At 53.7% G+C, this 27,134-nt stretch overlaps 4 protein-coding genes and 1 non-coding gene across 6 annotated transcripts in view; 2 read left to right on the top strand and 3 right to left on the bottom strand.

Annotated features, from left to right (window-relative positions):
• The window catches only part of ATP6V0D1 (ATPase H+ transporting V0 subunit d1), a 33,885-nt gene extending 24,895 nt beyond the window's left edge, over nucleotides 1-8,990 (bottom strand). Inside the window, exon 1 of the mRNA XM_059857252.1 lies at nucleotides 8,803-8,990. Within this exon, the coding sequence (XP_059713235.1) occupies nucleotides 8,803-8,932 (130 nt within the window). The 5' untranslated portion in view covers nucleotides 8,933-8,990. The remainder of the gene's footprint in view (nucleotides 1-8,802) is intronic.
• Nucleotides 8,991-10,068: 1,078 nt separating this feature from the next.
• Nucleotides 10,069-14,127, bottom strand: AGRP (agouti related neuropeptide). Its single transcript, XM_059857248.1, has 3 exons — nucleotides 11,313-14,127; nucleotides 10,950-11,044; nucleotides 10,069-10,342 (listed from the first exon to the last, which is right to left on the bottom strand). The coding sequence occupies exons 1-3, from the start codon at nucleotides 11,494-11,496 to the stop codon at nucleotides 10,151-10,153; spliced, it is 471 nt and encodes a 156-aa protein (XP_059713231.1). The 5' UTR covers nucleotides 11,497-14,127; the 3' UTR covers nucleotides 10,069-10,150.
• Nucleotides 14,128-14,154: 27 nt separating this feature from the next.
• Nucleotides 14,155-19,573, top strand: LOC132332709 (SNF-related serine/threonine-protein kinase-like). 2 transcript variants are annotated; one of them, XM_059857244.1, is made up of 6 exons: nucleotides 14,155-14,230; nucleotides 15,109-15,735; nucleotides 17,163-17,304; nucleotides 17,473-17,685; nucleotides 17,786-17,923; nucleotides 18,072-19,573. In XM_059857244.1, exons 2-6 carry the CDS (start codon nucleotides 15,147-15,149, stop codon nucleotides 18,910-18,912), a joined length of 1,923 nt encoding a protein of 640 aa, XP_059713227.1. In that variant the 5' UTR covers nucleotides 14,155-14,230; nucleotides 15,109-15,146; the 3' UTR covers nucleotides 18,913-19,573. The 2 variants fall into 2 exon arrangements, with proteins under 2 accessions (XP_059713227.1, XP_059713226.1); XM_059857243.1 differs by having other exon boundaries at nucleotides 14,177-14,268.
• A 633-nt stretch (nucleotides 19,574-20,206) lies between these two features.
• On the bottom strand, nucleotides 20,207-20,279 carry TRNAK-UUU (transfer RNA lysine (anticodon UUU)). Its single transcript has one exon. It is a non-coding gene; the product is annotated as a tRNA-Lys (tRNA).
• Nucleotides 20,280-21,481: 1,202 nt separating this feature from the next.
• Nucleotides 21,482-25,758, top strand: SETD6 (SET domain containing 6, protein lysine methyltransferase). Its single transcript, XM_059857247.1, has 9 exons — nucleotides 21,482-21,559; nucleotides 21,684-21,782; nucleotides 21,868-22,012; nucleotides 22,541-22,682; nucleotides 22,979-23,173; nucleotides 23,316-23,439; nucleotides 23,685-23,865; nucleotides 24,059-24,201; nucleotides 24,692-25,758. Exons 1-9 carry the CDS (start codon nucleotides 21,533-21,535, stop codon nucleotides 25,001-25,003), a joined length of 1,368 nt encoding a protein of 455 aa, XP_059713230.1. The 5' UTR covers nucleotides 21,482-21,532; the 3' UTR covers nucleotides 25,004-25,758.
• Nucleotides 25,759-27,134: the final 1,376 nt, after the last annotated feature.

Below are 27,134 nucleotides of genomic sequence, written 5' to 3'. Positions count from 1 at the left end.
GAGGAAAAAAAACAAGTAACTTAAGCACTCTGTCTAGCCAAAAGGGCTCTGGATGCAGGCTCCTCTGAAAAAAATCACAACCAAAAACCTAACTGCATGCACAGCAAGTCTCCCCAGATACTAGTGATGTGCAGACGTTTGTAAAGCTTTCAAAACCAAAAAGACAGAAGCAGCAACTTAGAAATTATAAACCATCTTGGTCTTACATTATCAAAGCAGCCCAGCTAATTGTGCTGGTAAATAGAATTCAGGCATTAATAGGTAGAGAGGGGCTACTGAAGATGAAGGCCATTTAAATCCACCTCACACAGTAGGCAATCCCTGCCCAGGATGGAAGAACATGCTCAGAAGTCTTCCCTTTCTCCAGTTTCAAGCAGAGGAAACCTTTGTTTCCTCTGTTACCCCTGCTTGCAGGTCAGGTGCCCAACCAAGCTGCAGTCCTGGCCAACAAGCAACCACAACATGCTGAGTTATGTCAAGATAAAAGCACTGTTTGAGCCAAAAGCATTTAAGCGTCTCTGTGGAAAAACTGAATCCAGAATTAAGGAACGTCATACAATCCTACTCCTCAAAGCTCTACTAGTTGCATTGGTACACAATGTTCATCTCCCTTCAGCTTCACCTCAGAGGGCCAGTTAGGCAAGCATCCTCAAGACCTTTATGGGGTAAGGAGAGGAGCTGGAAGAGTTGAGTCAAACCAGATGTGAACGCACCATCCAGAGAAAACAAAAGACATTTCTCCCTGGTTTTTCTAAAGCAGCATTACTGAGGCTGCCTTTCACTTCCACTGAGCCATAAGAGTCCTCAGCATTATGGCACAAGCATCCACAGCACTGAGGTCAGAGGAAGCACTCAGCCCGCTTTGAGGAGTTTGACCTTTTGACATTACACCCAGCCATGGGCACAAGCTGAAGAGTTTCTCCTCAGGCTCCAACCTGAGCTTGTACAACATGATACTGGTCTCAGCCCAAGGGATCAGGGGTCAAACAGCTTCCAAGCCAACTGACTCTTCTGGGTATTTCCAAGGAGCTCTAGCAAAGATGGTTTTGACCCAGCACTCCATAGTTACAAAGATGTTCCCACTGCTCAGTGTTGCAGAAAACAGATGGAGTTTACAGGGAAGGAAAATAAAGGCCAGAGACTTAAATACCACTCAGTTTGTCAGGTGCTCAAGGCCAGGCTGGGGCTTGGAGCAATCTGGTATAGTGGAAGGTGTCCCTGCCTGTGGAAGGAGGCTTGGAACAAGATGGTCTTTAAGGACCCTTTAACCCAAACCATTCAATAATTCTATGAATCCTGAACTATGTCTTAATGAGTTTTTGTCCTACTTTTTAAAGCTCTTGAATGATGAACTTTGGAGTCTGAGCGGAAAATAAGTTTCTGAAAGATCAGGACTTTACTAGTTTGCTTTTAGCAGAAACTGGAGAAAACATGGAACAAAAACTGATCAATTAATATGTTCAATGAATATGAGAGAAAAGGTCCTGGTGAGAGTATTATACCCATAAGCTCAGAGTGCAAGGGAAGGCACAGGGAACTGCAGTAGTTGCATTCATATACCTCCTACTTGCACTTCCCAGTAGTTGTGCAGAGCTCTAATGGAAGCTAAGTCTGCCCCAAAAGGCATGTGATGTTGTTTTGCAGCATACAGGACTTTGGAGAGGAAGCAGCTATTGCATATCCTCCCAGGTCTGCCTTCGGTAGGGAAGCTGCCAAAGCTTGTTTCCTCAAGTCCAGCACCATTGGTTTGTTTTGTTGTCATCACAACCTGAAACTCTGCTTTTGAGGTTGCAAGCAGCTCCTTTGCAATCATGTCACTAGATGCTACAGACTCAGTGACACAAAAAGAAGTTTGTTGTACTTCCAGGAAGTCAGAGTTGCACTGTATCTAGACCAGAGGCACGCAGGCTGCACATTGTGCCTTGCAGGCTCTCCAACAGCTCTGAGCAAGCTCCCATGAGCTGCTTAGACGGAACATTTTGCCCTGCTCCATGAAGGGTTGTGCCCCCAACTCCACAGCACAACAGCCAGCACATTATGTTGCAACTGGAATAAGGGCCATGTTTATATAACACTTGGAATTCATTTTTACAAGGAAGGCCAGCCACAAACTGCAGAACTAAACTTTTCTGAATCTTTTAGCATCCAAGCAGACAAAACGGAACATATTTTCCAAAAATTGGACCGGATTTATGAACCCTGACTCAGTGCATCCCACGGTGTATCAGTGCTTTACACTAGCCTGTCCTCCTCCAGCTGCTGGGCTAGTCACCAAGCTTCAGCCAAGAGGGTTTAGGAGCTTTTAATAGGACTATTCACATGTCAAGCTTCTCGGATGAGAGCAAGCTAATCCCGTGGTTTCACAAACCTGCTGCCAAAAGAGTCGTCCCAGTAGCACGGTGACTAATAAATGGACACACTGCTGAGCAAGCCCCAGGCTCTCCAAAAGCTCAGGTTCCTAACACAAGCTTGGACTGAGCTGGAGTTGGCCTCTGGCAGCAAGAGCAGCACCGTGACAGGGGCAGCTGCCAGAGATCCCACACACTGCAGGTCGATAAGACACTGGCTGCAAGGCTTTGCAGTGCCTCTTCCCCACCTGCTGCTGAAAAGGAGGGAGATCTGCAGCTAGAGCCCAGCCCTTCCAGATGAACTCCTCCAGATACCCACAAACAACAGCACATGGCCTCAACCCAGTGATTGATTTTGAGATCCATTTGCCTGTTCTGGCATATTTCCAAGAGGTTCACACACTTTATGTAACAGACTGAGCCAGCATTTGGCAAGGGAGCACTTGAATGACCACAAAACTTTTGTTCTCTCTCCTCCCCCGCAAAACCTAGGAAATTATGGCCAGGTCACTGCTCCCAGAAAGCTGCCTTGTGCAAGAACACAACCATTTGTCATTTTCAGCTGGGTAGGGTAGTGCTTGGGATTACCATGACATGTACTTACAGCCACCTCCTGTCAACTCTCTGGTTTTCGTGCAGCTGCCTGTACATGAGCCACAAACACAACCAGAGCTTAATCAACACACTGCTATGCCAACACCTTGACATTTCAGATGACATCTTCACAAGAGACTTTATATCCACACTAATGCAACTATCCTCTCCTGCAAGTTTGCTGTGACATAACAAGGAACCAAGCCATTAGTCAGTCAGACATCTGTCAGTCAAAGCCTTTCCTGTAAGGTTTCTCAGACAGAGTGATCCATGGCCCCATCAGCTCAGACTTCCAACCCTTCCTTCTCTCCTGCTGTAACTGCATTGCAGAGCTCTGAATCAAGTTAAGGGCTCAAACACTTCCAGGCAAGGACTGATCTGTCTTCTCATGCACAGGCACAGAAACAGCTTCCGCAACTTCTGAGCTGAACTGATGTTTTCAAAAAAATTATCCACTGTAACCTCGACATCTTCCTCCAAAACACCTGGGGCACCACCACCTGCATAAAAAATTAAAATATCATTTGCCATCTCCCAGGCTGGAGGCCATAAAGCAGCCACGGGATTACACAGCAGTCTGCAGATGAGCTACATCACCCACATCTCCCTTCAGGAGACTGCAGTCATTACCATTTGCCTTGTTGCTGTTTGTTTGGTCTGTTTATAGCCACCTCAGACTCCTGAGCCGATTCTCTGAAATCTCCTTCAAGAAGAACTCAGAGACCCTTTGTTCCCTGCAGAATTTAAGACCTTTCCTGTGGTTGCACGCCATCAGCAGCGACGTGCTACCTCTTCTTCTCTGTTGTCAGGCAGCAAATTCATCTAAGCCACAGTGAGACACAGAGAAGCATCATCTTTGGCTCTTTCCTCTATCAGTAACTCACCTCTGACTTTTCACCAGTTTGAGATACCCTCAGCACCAAAGAGCAGCCTGTGTTTCTAGTCCATCTCTTCCTGGGACTGAACTCACTCCACTCAGAGCTTCAAACCCAGCACAGCCAGGTTGTGTTCCATGAGGAGCCCCTCAGCTAGGCAGCCCCTTCCTAATCTGTCCAAAAGGCAAGGTAACCCCTCCTCATCTCCCCGCATCCCCAATAAGCTTTTTTCCCCCTCCAAAAGCAGACTGCTCTAAGTCACTCTCTAACCTCAGAAGCCCAGTGCAGGACATCAGCCCAGGGTTTCTGTAACCTCAGAAGCCTAGTGCAGGGGTTAAGGGAGAGGCAACAAATCGCTGAGAAACTAAAACAAACAGGGCAGAAAACAGTCTCATGCTGCAGGAGCTGACAGCTGAGGAAAAACAAGATGAAAGCAATGACCGGCTGCCAAGCAGCAATACCTGCCAGGAAACCCAGACAGCAGCATCATCTAACAAGGGGCAGGACCCAAACAAGGGCTGAAGCTGCACCAGCACTGAGAAGCTGACCTCAGCTGCTGCTTGAAGTTTAGCTAGGAGAAGCTATGAAGCAGGTCTCTGCCTGGTAAAGGAGGCCAGAACAAACAGAAAAGAGCCTCTGCTGAACCCTGCAGGAAGCCAGTGGCCACAGTGTTTGTTTGCTACTATGATCTAGCAGGCTATGGAAGTGCCATGATTCTTCCAATAAATTATGTTTTCCTGAAGCTTGATTTAACAGGAGAGTTGATGAAACAGCCACAGCCACATCCATACAGGAAAGACAAAGCACCAAAATTAGCAGGACACCAAAATTAGCATTTTGGACACTGTTCTGTTGCTACACAAGAAGTCAGCATTCAGAGGACAGGAATGGTCTCTACTTTCCTCAGATCTCACCTTGCCTGTAGACTCTGCCTCCTTTGGCAGGAGAAAGCTCTTGGGGTCAGGGGTCAGTCCTGCTGCACAGTCCCAACACACAGGGGTCAGTTTTTCACACAGGGCTCCAAGATGTCAGGAGAATGACAAATCATCATTGTCTGAATGCCATTGAAAGGTCCCCAGCACATTAAGGCCTGGCTTCTACAGCCCCCGAGTTCAGAATAAACTACTCTTGGAGCTCAGGATGGATCTAAGCATGGCCCCACCTTGGGACCAACAAGTGGCCTATCCCTACTTGGTAGTACAGTAAAGGAGCTGCACAGGAAAGGATCTATGCTGTCCCCCCTTCACACTGGGGAATATCATGAGCTCCACCAAAAGTACTCTTGAAGTCAGTCTGGAGCTCTGCAACACCCCCACACAAGAGAGGACATGTTACCCATGTGGTTAGGCTGAAAGAGAAGCCTCATTCCAGCCTTCTTGGGGCCTAAATTCCAGAGCCACAGCGCTAAAATGGAAAAGAGACAGGTAGCACAGCCTCCCCTGCTCTTCTCTTGTGAAAAGAGATGTGCTGAACACCTCAAGGCAATAGCAGCCTGCAGGGGAGAAAAAAAGATCTTTGAGACAATGAAAACAAAACCCCACACTGCACACAGCCTGGTGTACAGAAGACAAACTCTATGGACAGATCCCACTCCTCCAAGTGCACACCACTGTTTACAAGGCATCCCAGCTCCCAGCTGTGCCAATTGCATGGACAGAGGCACAGGCACCCACAAAGTGGTGGTGCTGAGATGCACAGTCTCCAGAAGGCCTCTCCAAAAAGAGGCCCACAAGCCTGAGCCAAATCCCTGTCACTCCTCAGCCTCATCACCCAGCTAGAAGGTGACACATCCTGCTGCTGGATTTCACCACCAATCACCTCTACAACACTGGCAAGTCAGAAAGAAAGCAGCTTTTTACACTATTGCTGTGGAAGCAAGAATAAGTAGCAGCAATAACATGCTCATGAACACTGACCTAAGGGTAAAGACACTCCTGGTTCAAGATGCTTTTGTGCACTTCTTGGGCTCTGCACACTTTTTGCAGACCAACAGTAAAGCCAGTTGATAACCTACATTCCAGTCCCAGACTGAACACTGCTGCTTAAAAGCATCACCACTGTTCAACTGCATCAACAGCTTTTCATTCTCCTGACAGAACATCAGACCTCTGATAGGCCACCACAGCTTGAAGAGCCATAGATGACTCACCAATCTTTTGACAGTAGAAATCTGGGTGACTCCTAAGTTTGGTTGCCCCAAACAGATTCCACTCAAGCACAGATCCACGCTCACAGCACTGGAGCAGAGGAAAGCAGCTCCAGGTCCTTCACTGACATCTTGTGTCAGAAGCAGGAACTGGACACAACAGCGATCACCAGGCAGGTTCCAAATGCTCACAGCTCATGCATACTGCACAGGGCCTCAGCTGAGGAACAACCAGAGCACCAGGACTTTTGGAGCTGAAAGAAGGCATTAAACATGTTATTGCTAAAGGGTTTAAGAGAAAGCTTAAACCAAAACAGCTCTCACACACACACCCTCAATCCATGTTTTTCTGCATTTCTTATGGCCAGCTCAGGAGCCTTCCTGACCACAGACAGCCCATTTGGCTCTGTTTCTGACTCAGCAATGGAGAGCTTGGGTCAGATTACCTTATGATAAGACAAACAGAGACAACAGGAGATCACGCAGAAAAGCATGATTTCCTCCCTTCCAGCAGCACTAAACTGCCAGCCTAAGTCCTGAAGCAGACAGGTCAATCCCTTCATGCTTCCAGACTGATCTGGGCACACGAGAGGGAGCAGCATTTCAGACCTGGAACGACAACGTCCTCCAAGCAGCCGGATACCTAATTCCCAGGGCCAGACCCAGAACAGCCTTGGTCCTTCAGGCTTTCTCTATAGCCAAGGCAACCACTTGCTCCAGGACTGGAACTAACTGCAGAGCCAGACATGTGAGAGGCAGCAGCAAAGACTAAACAGAGAGTAGAGAAGAATGTATCAGTAATTTATGCCCCAGTACTTAATTTGGCTGCTAATACATCAGCCACTGCCTGGATTTAGGGCAGATGAGATCTGGGAGGGAAAGAAACATGTTAAAAGTTAGTGGAGCACAGAAAACAAGTACTGGAAGGGGAAAATCAGCACTAAAAGACAGAGGAAATAAACTGTTTGACCAGAGACCTATGTGAGTAATAAAAAACAATGCTCCTTTGAAGAAAAATCACTTTCCAAAAGGGCACGACGAGCCAAGTGAAGGAGTAACAAGACGGGCAGTGAATTTGGAAGAGCCTTCAGGTTCTGAATGAAGCGTGACCAAGAGCACAGCAGCTGCCACCACCAGAGAGCTACTGGGGACAGAACAGCAACAATACCATGACAAACACACGGGAACTTCAATGTGACTCATTCCAAATGCAGCCAACACCACTCCAAGGGAGAACTAGGCTTAAGCAGCTTGGTTCAGAAACAGAAAGAAAAGAGAAGCTCCAAGTACAGAAAGACTCCAAAGAGGAAGTTATCTGCAGGAAAGGTGAAAAAGTCACAGTTGAGGGCATGCTGAGACTTGTGACTACCAAGAGAGCAGAAGTCACTCCTACTGCTCTTTTTCAGGCCCTGGGCTCCACAGCAGGAATTACAGTGACTGCTGCAAGCAAAGAATTAAAAAAAAAAAAAAAAAAAAAAAAAAAAAAAAAAAAGCTTCTGTCCTAAGTAAAAATATACTGGGGATTTTTAAGGTAGAGACTGAGGCACAACACAGCACTCTGTTCCCATTCTATTGTTACCTGGAGCTGCTCACTCCAGGTAACCTACATCCAGGATTGGGCTGGCCAGGGATTATCTAAACTGTCAATGTCAATTAACCATTCAGCAATGATTGTCTAGACAAAACTGATGCTTAATTAATTTTTTAAGAAGAAAAAATGATCCAATAATTGTAGTTCCACTGATCAAGACAACCAACATCTCTAGATATGTGTGCTTCTAATTTATTTCAAGACAGGCCTGGTTTTAATCTTTGTGATTTGTGGTCCAGGTCCTGTACACCAAAGAGTGAAAACTGCTAAGCAGGTCACCGATCAGAGGAACAGTTTAGCACCAACTAAGATGATGAGCTGACGACAGGTGATGATAGAACTGCAGAATAGTTTGGGTTGGAAGGGACCTTTAAAGGCCATGCAGTCCAACTGCTTGCAATAAGCAGGGATATCTTCAGCTAGACCAGGTTGTTTATAGAGCTCCATTCAACCTGGCATTGAATGTTTTCAAGAATGGGGCACCTACCACCTCGCTGGACAACCTGTGCCAGTGTTTCACCATCCTCATAGTTAAAAAAGAAATCCTTAAGAGTTCTGCAAGTTCGTACACATTGATCTAGAAAAAGATGATGGCTGGAAATCAGAATTAGCCTTGAAAGAGATCACCAAATCAGAGGCAACAGATAATTCACTGGTGGATTTACTCAGATGTGCACTTGATTTTTTTTCCACTAGTGATCTTTCAATAACAGGAGGTACTTTCCTATGTGACCTGATCTCCTTAAACACTAATCATGGATATGAGGGATCTTAGATTATACCAATAACCTTATTCCAGGCCTTAAAAGGCTTCCTGCCCTTTAGGGAGTGAAGGCACAAACGTGTCTCACCAGCAAGGCCTGCCAAAACCCACCAAGCTCCTAAAACCCGCAGGGTACAGCTACACGGCCACCTCAAGAAAGCAGTAGGAGCTCAAGTTCCCTCACACCACTGTATCAGCTGCTGCAATCACACGGCCGGGCTGACCGGGAAACTGAGTCAGCTGAGGCGAGGTGGGGGGCCAGGACAGGACACCCGCTGCGGCCTCAGCCATGGGGTAAAGAGGGAACAGCTCCTCATAAACGCCGCTATCGCCTGTTTTCCCACTGCCAGACAGCCCCTTCCCTCCCCTCGTCTCCCCACAGCCCCCCACCATCTCCCCTGAACCCACAGCCCAGACATTCCCCTCAGGAAGGCGGAGAGGGGGACGGCTGTCCCCGCTTGCCTCAGGCCTCCACCGCTACTCACCCTCCAGGCTCTCACACTGCACCAGGTTCACGTAGTCGCCTTGCCGGAGTACCCCCGCCTTAAAGCCGCGCACCAGCCCTTCCAGGTAGCCGTTATCCACGTTGAAATAGAGCTCCGGGAAACACGACATGGCGGCAGCGGCGAGAGGCAGCGCTACCGCCCGCCGCCTCACGTGACTCGCGGCGGGTCACGTGGCCGCGGCCCCTTCCCGGCAGCCACCGCGAGGCGGGGCCGGCCTGAGGTGATGGCGGCCGCCATAAGCCACTGCCTGCCGTGCCCCTGCTCCGGCTGCCCAGCGCCAGGCGTGAGCCTCCCCTTCGCTCCACCTAAGCCACCGCGAGCGATACAGGCACAAGGAGGATACGCAAGTAGAGTTCGCAGTGTCGCCTACTGCCGAGACATCGCTTTTACTAGTCAGGAAATACCTAGCCAGTTAAAGGGCTTTGTCAGGAGCTGCTCTGTGAAAAAATAAAATAGTTTTGCTTGATGTAAAGGTGTTGCAAAATGTGGGATATGTGAAGGTTATATTAAGGCAAGATGTTGTTTGATGTAAGACCTCTCTCTACTTTCAAACCTAACCAGGAAGAAAGGAGACCTAATCAGTGGAACAGGCAGCAGGCAGCACCCCTCACTCAAAAATATCCTGGAACAAGCTTTAAGGATGCAATAAGTTAAGATGGTGATGTATGTCTACATGTACCTGTTAACCTAGTGAAATACTCGAGGTCCATGTATCCTAGAGCTGAGCTATCTTCATTGCAGCATTAAATCACACCTGGAGGTTCAAAAAGACCCTGCCCAGGTGAAGACCCTTCCCCTGAGCATGAGTAGAAGTTACCTGGATTAAGTTACATGATTCCTGTGGAAATTGCTATCCACTTTTAATAGAGGGGCTGTGCTTGGAAAGTCACTAACCCTGAAGTTCTCTGTGTAAATAATGGCACAGAAAGCCTGGTGGGGTGTGCTGAATTTGTGGAATAGCACCGAGCACCCAGGCTGGGGCAGCTCTGAAATAAACAATCAATGTCTCTCTGGAGTGTGTCATGATCGGCTGGGTGCACACCAAGGAACGAGCCCGATTCTGTGGGTAACAGCATAGCCAGAACATCACCTGGGGTGCCCCTGCTGCTGAGACAGCACTTACGGATCCAGGAAAGGCACATCTGGTTTGATGTGGATGTGTGGACACTGCCCAGCTGTGCACAGGCCACCCTCACCTTGCTGCCACCCCCCAAGCGGACACGTCACACCACTCCCACTCTGCAGTGGCTTTTGCAAAGGGCTGGTTTATTGGAGCTGCAGAGCAGGAGGCACACACAGGGGCGAGCAGCTGGCAGCCCCAGGGGCGCTAGTTCTTGCCGCAGGGGAAGTTGGTGCTGATTTTCCTGCAGTAGCAAAAGGCGTTGAAGAAGCGGCAGTAGCAGGTGGCACAGGGGTCACAGCAGGGGATCTGGTGGCCCAGGCAGGACTCCAGGAGACGGACACAGCGGCGGGGGGAGCGCTCCTCACGGCCCTCAGCTTGCAGTTCTGTGGATGATGCCTGCAGGGGAGAGAGGAGGAAGAGGAGGCGAAGAGATGGTCCTGGACCACCGTGCCAGCAAAAAAGAACTGTGTGGGAGAGAGCCAAGAGTGGCTGCTGAAGCTTGGCATTGCCAGTAGCAGAGGCTTCTGTCGTGTTCAACTCCAGGCTCTATTTTCTATTGGAAATCACTGCTGAGCAGTGTGGACTCTCTGCAGGCATTGCTGCCTCCACCATCCACGGTGTCTCAAGGCCTTTCTGCACACATTTATTTTGAAGCACAGCCTGGACTTTAGCCTGAACAGAGGCAGTGGGGGCTGAGCCAGACAACACAGGGCACTGCAGGAGTGAGCTCCTGCTCTGCAGAGGTTTCCTGGGCTGCACTTGAGCTTTATTAAATAGATTACAGAAGCACAGGCTTGGACCACTCTCCTTTGAGTGCTGGAGCCCCTTGCAGGTCTGAGCAGCCTCAGCTCATACCAGCTCCTCAGGTGATGGACAGATAGTCCCGTCCCAGGCAGCACTGTGCTGGCTCCAAACCCCCCAGCCCCAGGGACACAGACAAGGCTGCTGTGGCCTGAGGCTGCCCCGCTCTTAGGGTGCAGGAAGAAAGCTCAGGGAGCCATACCTGTGGTTCCAGCAGGCTGCCTCTCTGCATAAGGTCACCATCAGCTTCTTGGACCCCCAAGGCCATCTGCTCAAACCCCAGCCTTGGGAGAGCTCCTGTGAGATACAGAGAGACTGCACAAGGAGGCTGCTGGAGGGTCAGCTCTGATTCTTCTCCCTTTGCTCGTGGGTCCCCAGAAAAAAAAAGACCCCACTGCCTGTGGGCTGCCAAGCTGCTCTCACTAGCCAGGGCCAGGAGAAGCTGTGCTGCTTTAAGGGGACCCCCTGACTCTGGGTGTGGGATGCCCAGTTCAGTTTTGGTGCCATGGGTTTTCCAGCGAGCAGCCGGTGGGCTCAGTGGAGAGCAGGCGACCACAGGACTCACCTGCCGGCTCCGCAGATGCCTCCTTGCCTTTGCGCTGCAGGCTGGCCTGGCGGGCTCTGTCCACCCGTTCCAGCCCACCGCTCGCCTTCTGCAGGTGGCCACAGCTGAGGTCAGCAGTCCTGAGATCCAGCACAGCCTGGATCCCCTGCAGCAGCCCACAGCACAGCAGCAGCACGTTCAGCATGGTCCTGGGGGCAACCTGTGCAGAGGGGCCTGGCCAGCATCAGCCCACCTGCTGGCAGCTTGGCCTGTCCCCTCCACTGCCATCATACCCTAGCACCCCAAGAAGTGCTGTGTCAGCCTCTGCACAGCCACCACTCCCAGCTGTTTGTTCCCTTGGACTTGAGAGCCTTTTTTTGGGCCCACAGACACTTGGGAGCAGGAGCCCTCAAAGTTCTGTCATGTGCTGTGGGGCACTCCACATGAGAGCACGTTCATGATCTCCCCACAGAAAGGGGTGACCAGCAGAGAATGGACTGAGATTTGATCTTTTTTGTGTCAGTTCAGGTTCTTCTGCCCAACACACAGCAGCCACCAGACCATTGAGCATGTGGCCAAAACATCTGACATGGCTCCTGCCAGGCTCTGAGCCTGGAAGTGCCACTAGAATCTGAGTGCTGGTCAGGGAGATGGACCACACAAAGCTGAGGGACAGGAGAAGCTGCAGGGCCAGACTGTGGGCTTTGGGGGCCTGAAGGCTCTAAAAAGTAGGTAACCTCTTAGGGAGCAAAAGTAAAGGGTCCAGGAGGTGGTATCCACCAAATGTCAGCCAAATCCTTGGAAACCCTGTGCTTGCTTGGGCAGCCTTGAGGTTCCAAACCTGGCTCCAGCAGCCCAGTGCTGGCCACTCCTCATCTCCCCATCCCACAAAACCACCCAGCTCTTTGCTGGGAGAGACCCCTCTGCACTGTGGGGAGCCCCACAGCCATGGGCTCACATCCCGCACGCTCCCAAGCCCCCTCCCGTGGTAAGCACTGACCTCTCCCAGCAGAGAGGGGGTTGCTGTCGCTGCTCCACTGAGCTCGCTGGAAGCGCTGCTACCGCTCTCTGCCTCAGTGGCCTCCTCCCCACATGTTTACTGGGATTTATATCAGCTTTTTATTAATTAAGTGCTGTGACCACATGACTTCGCTAACTACCAGGTAGGTGGGAGTCTCTGGAAAACGGGCTTTGTCTGGATGGAGAGGCAGCCAGTGGGGTGGTGCATGGGAGGGTGGACTCCTGCTTTGTGCCTTGCACAGCTGCAGGAAGGAACAGTCCCTGCTAGCTCCAAACTCCCAGGTTTTTTGGAAGTGATCCCCACTGTCCTTGCAGCCCACTTCCCTTTCCATCCCACTTCCCTTTCCAGCACCGAGCCTGAGGACATCTCCTAGTTCCCAAATACAGAAATAACAGGGCTACAATCTCCTCACCAAAACCATGCCAAGCTTGACTGGTTTTCAAAGGGAATGTTGCCTGTCTGTATCTCCTGGCAAGCATCCACTCATAGTGCAGAGCCTCCAGAAGTCCTCCAGCTCCTGACCGCATACCATCTGCAGATTCTCCAGGCTTCCACCTGTGCTAACTGCATCTCTTACTCATGTCTTGTTTGCAAAACCTGCATCTCCCCAGAGCCAGGCTCCTTTGGGGAATACCTGTGGCCTTGAGTGGCTTCAGCCCTGCAAGGAATTGGGGAATAAGACATAACAAGAAGGGTTCAGCAAGCTCTGACATCCCCTGCAGAGAAGACTGATAGCCCAGGCTCTGCCCAGGCTGTTACCAGACTGGGAGGACCCCCCAGACCTCCCAGCATGTCCTCAGCAGAGTGTGAGCCACTGCTCCTGGCTGCAGCACCACCTCTAGGGCTCTTGGCAGGCTTCCTCTGCTCCTACATCCCTTGTCCTGGCATGATCTGATTCCTGCTGCATTTGAGGGACAGGCTGAGCAGGCACAGGAGCTTATCTGCCATGTGTCATTTTGTCCAGCTGCACGTGGCTGCTGGAAGCACTCAGCACCCATCTGGGTCCCCCAATGCACAACACCAAGTCAGGATCCCCTGCCACAGTACCTGGATGCCTCCTGCACCCCACATGCCTGGACAGAGTCATCTTGGGTAAGAGGCAGGTTTGGCAACCCCTTCCATTCCCGTGTCCCAGGCGGGTGCCGAGTATCCCATCCAGCCCTGGCTCCTCCATTCCTCAGCCCTGGGGAGCCCGGGTCCCCGCTGACAGCAGCCCCCACACGGAGCCCTCAGCACAGCTCATTAGGGCCTGTTTGCAGCCGGCGGGGCCGCGGGCCAGGACTTCTGGGAAGGCATTAGCGGGGACGAGGGCGGCCGCGCTGAGAGCTTTTTAATCTGCAGGAGCAACATCTGCTTTGTGCGCATCCCGGTGGCCAGTAACGAGCTAAATGAGGCGGCCGGCCGCTCGGCGGGCCGCTTCCAGGAAAAGACGGGCTTAAAGCGAGGGGGAAAGGGGGGCCAGGGCTGCGCTCCCGGCTCAGCGGTTCAGGCTCCAGCGAGGGAGGGAGCGGGTGGTGGAGCGGGTTAGTGGCACAGCAGAGATGCACATGAGCGGGCATCCCGGCCAGGAGCCCCCAACGGCGGGACCCTCCGGAGACAAGCCCGGGCTGGGGGCTCTCCCTCTCCTCCTGGAAACATACAGGCAGAGCGGCGGCTCATTTAGTTCATCACCAGCCCTCGTTACCGCTAAGGCCAACCGAGTCCCCGCTACCCCAGACAGGCAGTAACGAGCCGGGCCGCGGGAGCTGCCGGAGGCAGCGGTACCCGAGGCTGCCTCTTCGGAGGTGCGATGAGCGTCGCCCCGGCCTCAGCCCCGCCGGGCCGGGCCCTTTAAGGCGCGATCCCGGAGCCGCCCTGACGTCAGCGGGGCGGGCGCGCCCGGGCACCGCAGCCCCGGCGGTCGCAGCTCCGCGCCCCAGTGAGTGCGGCTCCGCCGGGGCGCACCGGGTGACAGGGGTGGGTATCGGGGTGTCCGGGACGCTAGAGGGGGAGCATGGGGGTGCCCAGGGTGCTGAGGTCTGTAGGTGAGGGTATGGGGGTGGCACGGATGTTGGGGATTGGAGATGGGGATACAGGAGTGACAGGGGTGCTGAAGACCTGAGGGCTGGGGTTATGGGGGTGGCCCGGAGTTCTAGGGAGAGGAGATGGAGGTGTGAGGGTGCCCAGAGGTGCTGGGTAGTGGAGATGAGCATATTGGGGTAGCCAGGATGCCAAAACCTGGAAGTTGGTATTATTGGGGTGCTCAGGATGCTGGGGTCTGGGAGTGTGGGGTGACTGGGGTGCTGTCGGTTTGGAGGTAGGAGTATGAAGTGCTCAGGATGCTGGGAACCAGGACAGAAGGGGTTTGGGGCTGCTCAGGGTGGTGAGGGACTGGAGGCAGGAGTATTGGGGTGCCCACAGTGCTGCAGTTCTGGACATTTGGAGGAGAGGGTATCAGGATGTCCTGGGATGCTGGGAAGTAGAGGGATGTATCAGGATGTCCAGGATGCTGGGAATTGAAAGGGGGGGTGTTGGAGTGCCCAAGATGCTGGGGACTCAGACATGGGGATTATGGGGTGCTCTAGGAGATGAAAGACGGAAGTATTGAGATTCCCAGAGTACTAGGAACTGGAGATGGGGATACAGATGGGGGTCTTGGTCCCAGGATGGGGACTGGGAGGTAGAGTATCAGGGGTGCCCACGCTGCTGGGGACCTGATGTCCTAGTAGTGTTGGTGTCAGTGGTGCTGGGGGACCTGGTATTCAGGAGCACCCCGTCCCTCACCCCACATTGCTCAGCATCTCCTCCATCCCACAGTGCCTGCCTGATGCCTGTCCCCACCTGACGGCACCGCCATGGCCGGGGTGCAGGGCTGCGGCGAGGGCAAGATCGCAGGGCTGTACGACCTGGAGCGCACGCTGGGCAAGGGCCACTTTGCAGTGGTGAAGCTGGCCCGGCACGTCTTCACTGGGCAGCGCGTGGCCGTCAAGGTGATCGACAAGAGCAAGCTGGCGGGGGAGGCGGCGGGGCAGCTCCTGCAGGAGGTGCGCTGCATGAAGCTGGTGCAGCACCCCAATGTGGTGCGCCTCTACGAGGTCATCGACACCCACGCCAAGCTCTACCTCATCCTGGAGCTGGGCGACGGTGGGGACATGTTTGACCACATCATGCGGCACGAGGGCGGCCTGGCCGAGCCGCGGGCCAAGCACTACTTTGCCCAGATCGTCCATGCCATCTCCTATTGCCACAAGCTCCACGTGGTGCACCGCGACCTCAAGCCCGAGAACGTGGTCTTCTTCCAGGAGCAAGGGGTGGTCAAACTCACTGACTTTGGCTTCAGCAACCGCTTCCAGCCCGGCAAGATGCTCACCACCAGCTGTGGTTCCCTGGCCTACTCAGCACCAGAGATCCTGCTTGGGGATGAGTACGATGCCCCGGCTGTTGGTAAGGGCTGAGGGGTGCCCTGAGGACCTGCCTCCCTCCTGTCCCTTGCCTGGAGCATGGTCCTGCCACCTTCCACTTGGCCCCTTACACTAGGAGCACACGGTGGCACTGCTGTCCCTGTACGGAGCAAGCCTATCCCTTGGGTGCTTGGCTGCCCAGCCCTGCCCTAGCACAGCAGGGTCCTCCCTGCAGAGACCATCCCAGCATCCACAGAGATCCCACAGAGCGATGGTTGCCAGAGAGGGGAAAAAGCCCAAGTAGGCTGTGAGCCTGGTGTGGTGGCTGCCAGGAGAAGCAGTGTGAGCATACAGCTGCCAGCAATCTGGCACTGGTGGTTATTTGGCGGGGCGAGGCAGGAAGGAAATCTGCTCGGGATGCTGCTGTTTGGGCGGAGGAGCTCTGAAAGTTTCCTTTGCTCCATCCCCGCCCTGAAAACCACTTCCTTCCCATGGCTCCCAGTGCTCTTCCTCCATGGGTGCAGAGGAAGTGCAGGGGTCTGGGATGACTGTCCGAAGGCACAGGGAGCTGGGCTGGGGGCTCCAAGAAGCTCTGCTGTGGCAGAGGGGACGTGGGAGGGAAGCAGGATCCGAGCTGGCTGGCTGGAATTAGGGCAGGAGGATTTAGCAAAGCAAAACACGAGCCCTTAAAGGCAAAAGCCCAGCCTTGGCTCAGGGAAAGGCGGATCCTGAGTTGAGAACAGGGCTAGCTTATGGAGGCGGTAGAAAAATAAGCTGGTGGCGCTGCAAAGGGAAATGAAGAGAGAAAACTGACGCAGATGAGAAATTTTCGAACACTTGACTTAAGCAGCTGAAGGTATTAACGGAGCGCCCCAGGGCGTGCTCAGCATCTTAAGCCCGCACATCTGCAGGAATTTGTGTGCTGGGCAGGAGGAGCCAGTGAAGATGCTTCTGGCTCCATCCCTGTCCCCAGGACATCCCCTGGCAGCAATCCTGCTCCAGCTAGTTCCCATGCAGCGGGAGAGCCTAGATCAGTGTTACGTCCCTCTCTGATTGTTGTAGTCTCTCCTAAAGCACATGCCAGTGCCAGGATGGTTGTGGTGGGGTTTGGGAATCAGGAAACTGAGGAATGATGTGAAACAGTGCCATGGGTGGGTGTGTGACTGGGGGGAGCAGAGAGGGGGACAGAGCTCAGGGCTGGCCTTCCTGTCCCTACCTGGACAAGGTGATAATAGCTCAACTGCTTTGGTGAAGTGCCTTGAGACCTGTTTGGATGTGGGGATGGGAAGGTCCTTCCCTGCCTTGGTGGGACTATGGTCCCCCTGTCCATTGGGCAAAACCCAGAGGCTGTTAGTTCCAAGGAACATTCCAGTGAGCTTAGGTGGGGCAGCCCCTCCCAGGGTCCCTGGGGTGGGGAATCTCCTGGGTCATGGTGAGTGCAACCTGGACTGCTGCTGCTACTTCTTGCAGACATCTGGAGCCTGGGAGTCATCCTCTACATGCTGGTGTGTGGCCACCCCCCCTTCCAGGAGGCCAACGACAGCGAGACCCTCACCATGATCATGGACTGCCGCTACACTGTCCCCCCACACGTCTCGGCACAGTGCGCTGAGTGAGCACCACCCCCTCACTGTATCCCCCAGACCCCAGCTTGCTGCCCCTGGGGTGGGTGCCCCAGCCCTGGCAGATGCCTGGGAGCTGAGGTGGGAAGAGCAGGCAAAGCTGTTACTTTGGGATTCACACAGTGCTGCAGGGTTGCAGTGTCACTCCTTTCCCCCAGTCTCATCTCCAGGATGCTGCAGCGGGACCCGAAGCAGCGAGCTTCCCTGGAGCAGATCGAGGGCCACACGTGGCTGCAGGGGGTGGACCCGTCCCCTGCCAGCCGCTCTCTGCTGCCCCTCACCTCCCACAAGCGCGTGTCTGAGGAGGAGCACGAGATCATCCTTCAGGCCATGATGTGCGGGAACATCGCGGATCGGGACACCATCCAGGAGTGAGTGACGGGATGCAGGGATGGGAGCCCCAGTGAAAGACTCTGGGGGTCCCTCCAAGCATGGCCCTTGTGTGTGCTGCAACTCCCTGGTCCCACACAGGGCGCTGGAAGCCAACCGCTACAACCACATCACGGCCACGTATTTCCTGCTGGCAGAGAGGATGCTGCGGGAGAAGCTGGAGAAGCAGGGCCACCGTCTCAGTCTCGTTTACAACCTGGCCAAGGAGGTTCAGAGCAGGTGAGCCTCCTGCTGCCCCCCAACCTGTGTCACCCTCCCCATCATCCTGAGTCCCCAGTGCAGGGTCTTGACCGGTCCCCTGTCCTTTTCCTTGTCACAGCCCTTGTGATGCCCAGCTGGGTACTGATACCTCTCTCCCCTTCCTCAGGCCCAACTTGTCAGACACATTTGGCTCTGCGAGCAGCGCCGGCAGCCTCTTGCCCTTCACAGAGATAGGTGGCCTCTCCGGGGCGTCCCGGCTGACCCCTGGAGGGGACATTGGCAGCCGGCAGCCCACCGGGACCCTGCTGAAGGTCCCTGCCGTTGACACCACCATCACCAAGAGCACCCCGGCCCTGCAGCAGATCTGTGAGGAGGAAGAGGAGGACGACGAGGAGGAGGAAAGGCCCAGCGCAATGGAGAGGAAGAGCAGCTCTCTGAACCAGGAGCAGATGCGAGCCTTCCTGCGTGCCCACCGCCCGCCCGGTCGCGGGGAGGTCTGGGGGCCGGGGGTTGAGCTGGGGGGCCGGGGAGGGCGCTCGGGGACGGCCTGGGCTGGGAAGGGAGTTAGTGGGGGCCGGAGTCCCCCCATGCTGCGGGCAAATGGAGGTGAGCCCCTAAGGAGGGAGGAGGACACAGAGCCTGGGGGCTCCTCAGCAGAGTTTCCCAAGGAGAGGGGAGCCATCCTGTCACCCCAGAGCAGCTCAGCTGAAGTTCCCCAGGTATTGGGGGCAGAGACAACTCCTGCTACCCTCCCGAGTCCTGCAGACACGTCCCCAGGGCAGGGGGAACAGATCAGCCCGGCCCAGCAGTCGGTGGAGAGCTCAGGCCCTGAAGGGGGCGCAGAGAGTGTGATCAAGCTGGACCCGGGCAAGAGCAAGGGGGGCAGCCTGCGGGACAGGCTTCTGCAGTTCCCGCTCTGCGAGAAAGCCCTGGCCTTCAAACTCCGGCCGGGCTCTAAGGAGAGCCTCCTATCACTGGGGCAGTTCAACTGCTGCCATGTCATTTAAGGCCCCGGGACTGGCCCTGCTGTGGGGACTGGGAGGGTGCCCACTCCCCTGCCTTTGGTCTGTGGTGGCTGTGGGGCTAGCGGGTGGCACAGTGCCCTGCTTTGTCACCCGCGGTGGCCACCCTGCCAGCATCCTCCCCTGGAGCCTGCTATGACTGACCATCCCCCAGACAGGCCTGCCCAGGGTGAAGCAGACTGGGGTCCATCCCAGCACCGGCCAGTGTGTCCCCAAACCTCTGGGACAGCTCCACGACCCTGCCGGAACGGGATGGACCACGACACTTTTTTAACTACTAGAAATAATTTTTTTAAATAGTCTATTTTAATGTAATTAAATAGAGATTGCTATATCCCCCCCAGACCCCTCAGTGCCCCAGCCCCACAGTGTGCATGGCCCGGGGCTGGGCTGTCCTGCCTGCAGCCCCCCCACCAGCCCTGGCCGGAGCCAGGCACAGCCTGGCCCGTGACCCCAGGCTGTCCCCGGGGCCCTCCCTGCAAATAAGCTTCCTATTTATTATCTCTTTGTTTTCTTGCTGGCAAGAAATGAATGACGACGGAGGCATGGGCCGGACCTCGGCCTGAGCCATGGCACATGCCCTGGAAGGATCGGAGCCGCTGGGAAGCAAAGTTTGTCAGGACAATAAAATAAACTCGTGGGTTGATGTAGGTGCAGTGTCATTGCAAAAACATCACTGTCCCCCCAGTCAGGGGGCCAGGGATGGCTTCCCTGGCACCAGGGGTGTCTTTAAGGGAGTATCTGCCTGAGCTGGGGTGGGCAGGGACCCAGACTGGAGCTCAGGGCAGCCCCAGATGGGAGTAAGGACAGGGATGATGAACACCCAAAGGTGAGAGAAGGCCTGGGCATGCCAGAAGGCAGGTGGAGGGTGCTGCACATCCCCTTGAGAGTCAACCACACTCAGTACCAAGGTGCCCCCAAGTAGGTTTCCCCACTCAGTCTGCCATCCCTGAACCCCCAGTTTCAGCCCTGCTTGGACTTTCTTCCCTCCAGCTCTGCTGTTCCTCTTCCTTTTTTATCCATCCTCTTCCCTCCTTTCAGGTGTACCCATGATAGCTCTTTTGTCTGTCCTCATCATCTAACATGAGATCTCCCTAATGCTGTGTGGGTCTAGGGTGGGATTGAGCCAGCTCTGAACAGCTTGGGGAGTGGGTGATAGGAAAAGAAAGATGGGGGGGGTGCCCTGGGGTCCCTGCAGCCCCCACAGGGCCCCAGCAGCAGGAAGAGATGCTGCTCCTGCCCACAGGCTCCCTTTCATGATATTAAAGGATAAAGCCACCACCTGAACAGGGGCTTGAACCCTGGACCCTCAGATTAAAAGTCTGATGCTCTCCCAACTGAGCTATCCAGGCTCACCTTCAGCTTTGTGGGTGGTCTGTCACAGGTGGGGGGGAACCCCCCTTTCCTCTGCATTGCAGGGACAATATGGGGACTCTGGTATTTCCCACTCCCACGCCACCCCAACGAGGCTGCCAGCGCAGGCCAGACTGAGCACCCGGGTTCTGGGAATCTCCCTGGGCGCTGAGCAGGCACAGGGATGCGCCCTGGGAAGGCGCCGCTGCCGCAGGGATGCGCAGGCAGGAGAGGAGCGGGATGCTGCCGGAGCGGCTGTGAAACCTCCGCCGCTCGCAGAGGGAGGCAGGAGGGCCCCGTCGGGGCAGGAGCAGCAGCGGTGGCTGGGGCCGAGCAGGGCTCCGAGCTCTGCTCTGCGGCTGCAGCAGCCTCGGCTCGAATCCGAGTCCGGCGGCGCTTTCGCAGGAGCCGCGTGAAAGCAGGAGGGAGGGGGGCTGCGGGACTTGGGTTACCGAGACACGGAGCCCGTGGTGGGCACCTACAGGTGCCACCCCACATATTCCCTTGCCCTTCCTCCCCATTCTTCAGGAGGGGACCCTTTTGCTCCATAGGAAATCCACCCTGCCAGTCCAGCCTTGCCCAGCTCGGAAGGGATTGAAGATGAAAGCGGAACCCAATTGCAGACGGGGTGGGGAGTTCCAGGGACAGCCCGTGGGGCATCTTCAAACACCTCGTGCGCACTAATTGGCTTCATTCGAGGAGCCAGAGATGGCATCAGCCCCTCTTCTGCTGGGCTGGGGCAGCACTAATGGGCCGGGGAACGGCGGCCTCGAGACGGCCCTGGAGGGGAGATCTAAGCTCGTACGTACGGTGGGAGTCTGTGTGGTGTCGACTGAATAAGCTTAATTACCCTGATTAATCAGAGCCCGCTACTTTTACACCATGTCTGGAGCTGCGACCGCACCGGTGCGCGGCCCCTCGGCAGCCACCGAGGCACCGCAGCCCCCCGAGGTACACCGGCCCCGGGCTGGACACACCCGCAGAAAGACACGCGGCGGTCCCTTGTTCCCACAGAGAGGCATCATACGGAGCTCAGAGCCTTCAGGGAGGTGCTCGGAGGCGGGACCCTAAAGAGACGGACTGCGAGTCCCCCCCCGGGCAGGAGGCTCCCGGGCACGTTTCCACCGCTGCTCCCCCGGCCCTTTCTGTCCCCTTTTGGCCACCGTCAGCCCGGCCCGTGGGGGCGGAGCTCCCGCTACCCGGAAGGGCCCGACCGGGACCACGTGGTGCGGGACCACGTGTTGGCAGCGTCATGGCGTCGGCGCCCAAGAAGTTCAAGGTACGGGGGAGGCCGGGGGCTCCCGGGGAGCTGGGGACACACAGGCTCTTGGGACGGCGGCGCTGAAGGGATCCGCGATCGGTCTCATGGCTGCTTCCCCGTCACCCCATGTTTCCATCCACAGGCGGCGGTCGAGAGCGGCGCCCAGGGGAAGGGTAGTGCCGACCCCCTCTCCGGGTTCCTGGCGTGGTGCGGGCGGGCTGGGGTGGAGCTGAACCCCAAGGTGAGTCACCGCGGGCCGGCCCGGGCATGCCATAGGTTCTCCCTGGTCTCTTCGCTCCGCCCCTCACCGCTCCCTCCGGCCCCAGGTCCGCCTGAGCAGGGAGGGCGCGGTGGCGGGGTACGGGATGTTGGCCGCCGAGGAGCTGGAGGCGGGAGAGGTGCTGTTCACCATCCCTCGCACGGCGCTGCTGTCCCAGCACACCACCTCCATTCACGCACTCTTGCAGGAAGGTGAGTGCAAGCTTCTTGTGTCACTCGAATCTGCTGTACCTTTGAAAGGAGTAAATGGGTCTGTGGTAAAGTCTCGGGAACGTTCCTGATTTGTGCAGGATGCTGGAGGGCTGTTTGATACCAGATAGGAAAGGGGAGGACTGGGCATCCCCTCACTTCCCCGAGAGCTAAGTTGGACAGGGAGAAAAGTCCATCAGTGCAACATCTCCAACTTGTAACTGACAGGCACCCGTACCATGCTGCTTTTCTTGAAGCACTAGTAAGAAAAAGAACAGTTCCTCGGTTCCTGAAGGCACGCAGAGCCTCAGGCTGAGGAGGGCAAGGCCGTGAGGCCTGGCAGAGCTCATCTCTAACTCCAGAGAAGCCATTTCTGGTCCTGGTTCAGTTCAGGACAAACCCAAGACAAAGCAGAATAAAAGCACAAGCCCTGTCTCCAGGCTGAAGACAGGCATGGAGGCTTGGCATATAAGGTTTTGGTTCTGAAATGCAGAACAATTAAGGTTTTCTCCATCCTGTCTGGTTCTGTAGCCCAGGAGTCCCTGCAGAGCCAGTCTGGTTGGGTCCCTCTCCTGCTGGCCTTGCTTCACGAGTACACAGCCAGCAGCTCTCACTGGCAGCCATATTTCTCCCTCTGGCAGGACTTCCGGAGCCTGGACCACCCCATGTTCTGGTAAGGTGAAAGAAAAGGGCTTGGGGAGGCTCAGGGTCGCAGCTGAAGGCAGGCACAGGCCTGCTGAGCACTGTCCTGGGAAGGGATGTGGTCCTGCTGGGTGACCCCAACCCACCATTCAAGCCCTTTGCTGGCAGTGACAGGAGCCTGAGGGGCCCTCCTGGAGTTATGTTACAGGCAGAGCTAGAGAACAAGGACCTGGAGAGCACAGGGAAGCTGAGATTTTTAAGGAGGAAGAAGTTTATAGACCCTTGACCCTAGCACAGATGGAGAAGAACCTGTTTTTCTTGCAACAGGCCTCAAGAAGAGCGAACAAGGCTCCTGCAGGGCACAGGCATCCCAGAAGCTGTGGACAAGGATCTAGCTAACATCCAGCTGGAGTACAACTGCATCATCTTGCCTTTCATGGAGACCCACCCTGACATCTTTGACCCCAAACTGCACACTCTGGAGTTGTATAAGGAGCTGGTGGCATTTGTCATGGCTTACAGGTGAGAAGTAAGGGCTTTGCTCCAGAAAGGAGCACGGACAAGGAAGTAGTACAGGCTGTGTTAGAGGTTGCAGTTGCACAAGAATCTGAGTGTAAGGTGAAGCTTGCCCTGTGCAGCCATGTGTACCACTGGCTTGTCTTAGCTTTCAGGAGCCTTTGGAGGAGGAGGAAGAAGATGAGAAGGGGCCCAATCCTCCTATGATGGTGCCTGTAGCAGATATTTTGAATCATGTGGCCAACCACAATGCCAACCTGGAATACTCTCCCGTGAGTGTAAAGCTGCTGTACCAGGCATTGTTACAGCTTGGTTCTGTTTCAGTAAGACTTTTGGGAATGGGGGCACAGCAAGGTGGGGTCCTAGCCCAAGACAGCAAGTCTGGCCTGGATCTCATTAAAACAAACCCTGCTGCATCTTTGGTTAGGAAGAGCTCAGGGTCATCTGAGCTCTCTGAAAGCCCCTGTTGAGCAGCTGGATTAGCACAGCTCAGATGCTCTCCTCTCCCTGCTTGCAGCAATGTCTGAGGATGGTTACAACGCAGCCCGTGAGGAAAGGACAGGAGATCTTTAACACGTATGGGCAGATGGCCAACTGGCAGCTGCTGCACATGTACGGCTTCGCAGAGCCCTACCCCGGCAACAGCCACGACACAGCCGACATCCAGATGGTGACACTGCGCAGGGCGGCTCTGCAGCGTAAGTGGCACCCCAGCCCCCGGGAGAGCATGGGGGAGGGATCTCTGTTCAACAGGGATGACATGAAAATAAGCTGTTCCACAGCATTTCAGGGGGTGGGGCCATGCCTTGGTTTTCTGTCTCCTTTCTCCATTCACCCTCCCCCTGCACTGCCATCCCTGCTGTATTCACAGCTCTGCTGTCTTTGAAACAGGAGCCAAAAGTGAAGCGCAGCAGCAGCTGGTCTCAGAGCAGTGGGACTTCCTGTGCCAGCTGGAGATGGTGGGGGAGGAAGGTGCCTTTGTGCTTGGCTGGGATGAGGTGCTGACAGAGGAAGAGCTGTCCATGACCCTTAAGGTAAGAATGGCCAGAAGAGCTGTAAAAGGGAGCATAGAGTGCAGCTGGACAGATCAGCAGTGCAGAATGGCTCAGTGAAGGGGACAAGCTCCTGAAGGCAGTTTGGCACTAACAGTCCTATGTGAACAGTGGTAGGGGGTGTGGCTGCCCAGCTCCCAGATGCTGTTAAGTCATCTTCCTCTCCTGAAGTAGCCATCCAGTGTGTGCTCACATATTTGTCTTGAATGGCTCCATGGCCACTGCTGTTCTAAAAAGCTGTCACAACTTTGTAGGTGACAGTTGAGATGCTTTACAAGACTTGCCAATACCCAGATTTACTGTTTTAATGTTCTTCTAACCCACAATTACTTGCACTTAGGTATCTTCGCCTGTTTAAGTCTCTTAATCTTTGGTGCAGCTGAGGAATAACTCACCTGCTCCACATGGCTCTTCTGTTCTGTTGATGTACTCACACTGCCAGTGACTTATCCCTTTGCCTGGGTCACTACAGGTGCTCTGCATGTCAGAAGAAGAATTCAAGGAGTATAAGGAGCAAGATGGCTGGGAAGATGACAGTGATGAAGAGGAAAACTCTACCCTTTCAAATGAGGCCCTTTCCCGACTTAAAACCCCTTGCAAGAAGCTCCTTTATGACAGTGTGCTGCTGACCCTGGAGTCCTATGGGTCAGACCTGAAAGCAGAGCAGGACTTGCTAAATAACAAGGAGGCTTATGAGAAACTGAGTCGAAGGGAGCAGCAAGCGCTGCACGTGCGCTACGGACAGAAGAGGATCTTGCACCAGCTGCTAGAGCTGGTACAATAGAAACCCCAGTGCCCCTGGCCAGGCCCTGGCTGGGCTGATCCTGAGGGAAAGGTCAACCTCTGGCCATCTCTTCTCTAGCAGAGAGGACAGATGGCAAGACTGACTGCAGGTCCACTTGTCCCTCATACAGCACATGGATTTTTAGCTACCTCTACATAAAGAAGTATCTTCACAGCACAAAGGTGGTTTTGAGTGGCCTTATTGTACCATGAGAGCTCTGTAGCACAAATACCACCTTTTTCCAGATGCCTTAAGAAACCCCAGCCATGCTAATGGCTGTTTTAGGAAGGCAGACATACACTGCCAGAACAGCAGAGGATTCCCTCCTTCAGCATCAGAAGTTGATGGCAAGAGCTGTTCCTAGTCCAGATTAAGAGGGCAGAAATCCAGCTGGTAACTCTTACCTTAGATAGGTTCAGAGTAAATATCTGGTGGACCTGCTGACAACACTAAACTCTTCACCTGTACATATTTTATGTTGAACATGTCCAAGAGTACAAGCCCATCTAGCTGGTCTTCATGTAGTCTCAGTATAACAAATATTTCCTTTTATTTCCACAAAAGGTATTTCTGTGTGGGCTTGAGACTACTCTGGAGGAGCACTGTCACAGTTGCACAGCTGCTGCAGGCTGAGCATTTGATATACACCCTCTGCTTGATCCAGTTCTACCCTGAACTCACTTTGGTTTTGCATGACAAAACACAGATGCTTGACAGGCCAAGCTCTGTTTAATAAAAATGAGTTTTCTTACCCAGCACATGCTCTCTACTTCAGCAGGGTGTGAAGCCCCATCTAAGAGCAAGGGGATTGTTGCTGCTGCTGCAGTTAAAAGTACTGAAGACAAGCAAAACCCACACTGCACTCATGACAAAGCCCAGCTACAGCCCTGCCTGCATTGCTTGGGGACAGGGTGGTTTAACAGTACTGAGGGGAGCTTGTTCTGGTTTCCCAGATGGGACAATAGTGAATTTGAGCAGGATCTCACACAGCTGCCACTATCCTTCATGGAGACATTGTTAAAACTGGTATTTTGGTATCCTGTGTCTCCAAAGTAATCATATTGGAAAATGTACATGTCAGAGGAGTATTATTATTTTGTATCTGAGTTAAAGTTTGGGTTAAAACTTGTTTTTTAGATATGCAGAAATTTGGTGATGACCAAAGCAGATAAAAGGTTTGAACACTATAACAAGACTTTGTTATACCTGCTGTTTGTAATTGTTTGCCTGCATGGGCATTGGAAGTTCCACCTCATTGGAGAAGGGCATTTTGAGAACTTTTAAGAATTTATTTCTGGACCATGGTTAAAGCTTGGAGGGGATTAGCTTACTAAGAAGTTGATTTTGTGGTGGCCTTTTTATCTATTAGAGAATTGGGGAAAATGGCCTCAGAATGGATCCTGCAATTAATGTTATTTTGTTCCCAGGAAGGAAAAAGGGGCAAAGTAACAGATGCTATCTGTTCTTTGCATTGCAGAATAATGGTAAGGCTTGAAAAGAATGTGGATTGCTGATAGCAGATTCTCATGTTTTAGCACTAGAAAAATAAAAAGGAAGTGTAATGAAGAGAATGAGGTGAAGAAGAGAAAGGAAAGGAAAGGAGAAAAGAGATCAGAAAAGGCATGGTAAATTTAACTGTGACAGTTGGAAGGGCAGGAGATAATGTAAGGGAATCAGGTTTCAAGTGCTAAATTCCCATGTAGTAGGAAAAATTCAACATAGTTCCTTGTAAGCAGAATGGGCACTGGAAACAAATGCCCAGAGAACCCAGGGCACAGATAATCCTCAAAGATGGGAGGCTCCACAAGAAGGAAGACTGCTTACACTCAGTTGGAATTTAGACTGAGAGGCAGCTGAGTGGTCCATAGAATCCCCCACAGAACTCCTGATCACAGGAAATCTGGGGAATGAAAAGGTAGAATATCTAATAGAGGAGCAACCTAGATGTAAATAAGCCTTCAGTAAACAAAGCACATATATAACTGGAGCCATAGGAAAAAAGGAAATAAAGCCATTTTTCCAGCCACTCAAATCTGGAATTGGAAAGAGTTTTATAAAATTTCTGTACATATCCAAATGCCCAATGCCATTATTAGGAAGAGAATTAAATGCAAAAAGAACCTTTGAAAAA

The sequence above is a fragment of the Haemorhous mexicanus genome, chromosome 12, assembly GCF_027477595.1.
Source record: "Haemorhous mexicanus isolate bHaeMex1 chromosome 12, bHaeMex1.pri, whole genome shotgun sequence".
Taxonomy (NCBI): domain Eukaryota; kingdom Metazoa; phylum Chordata; class Aves; order Passeriformes; family Fringillidae; genus Haemorhous; species Haemorhous mexicanus.
This window is presented reverse-complemented; position numbering and strand designations above follow the sequence as displayed.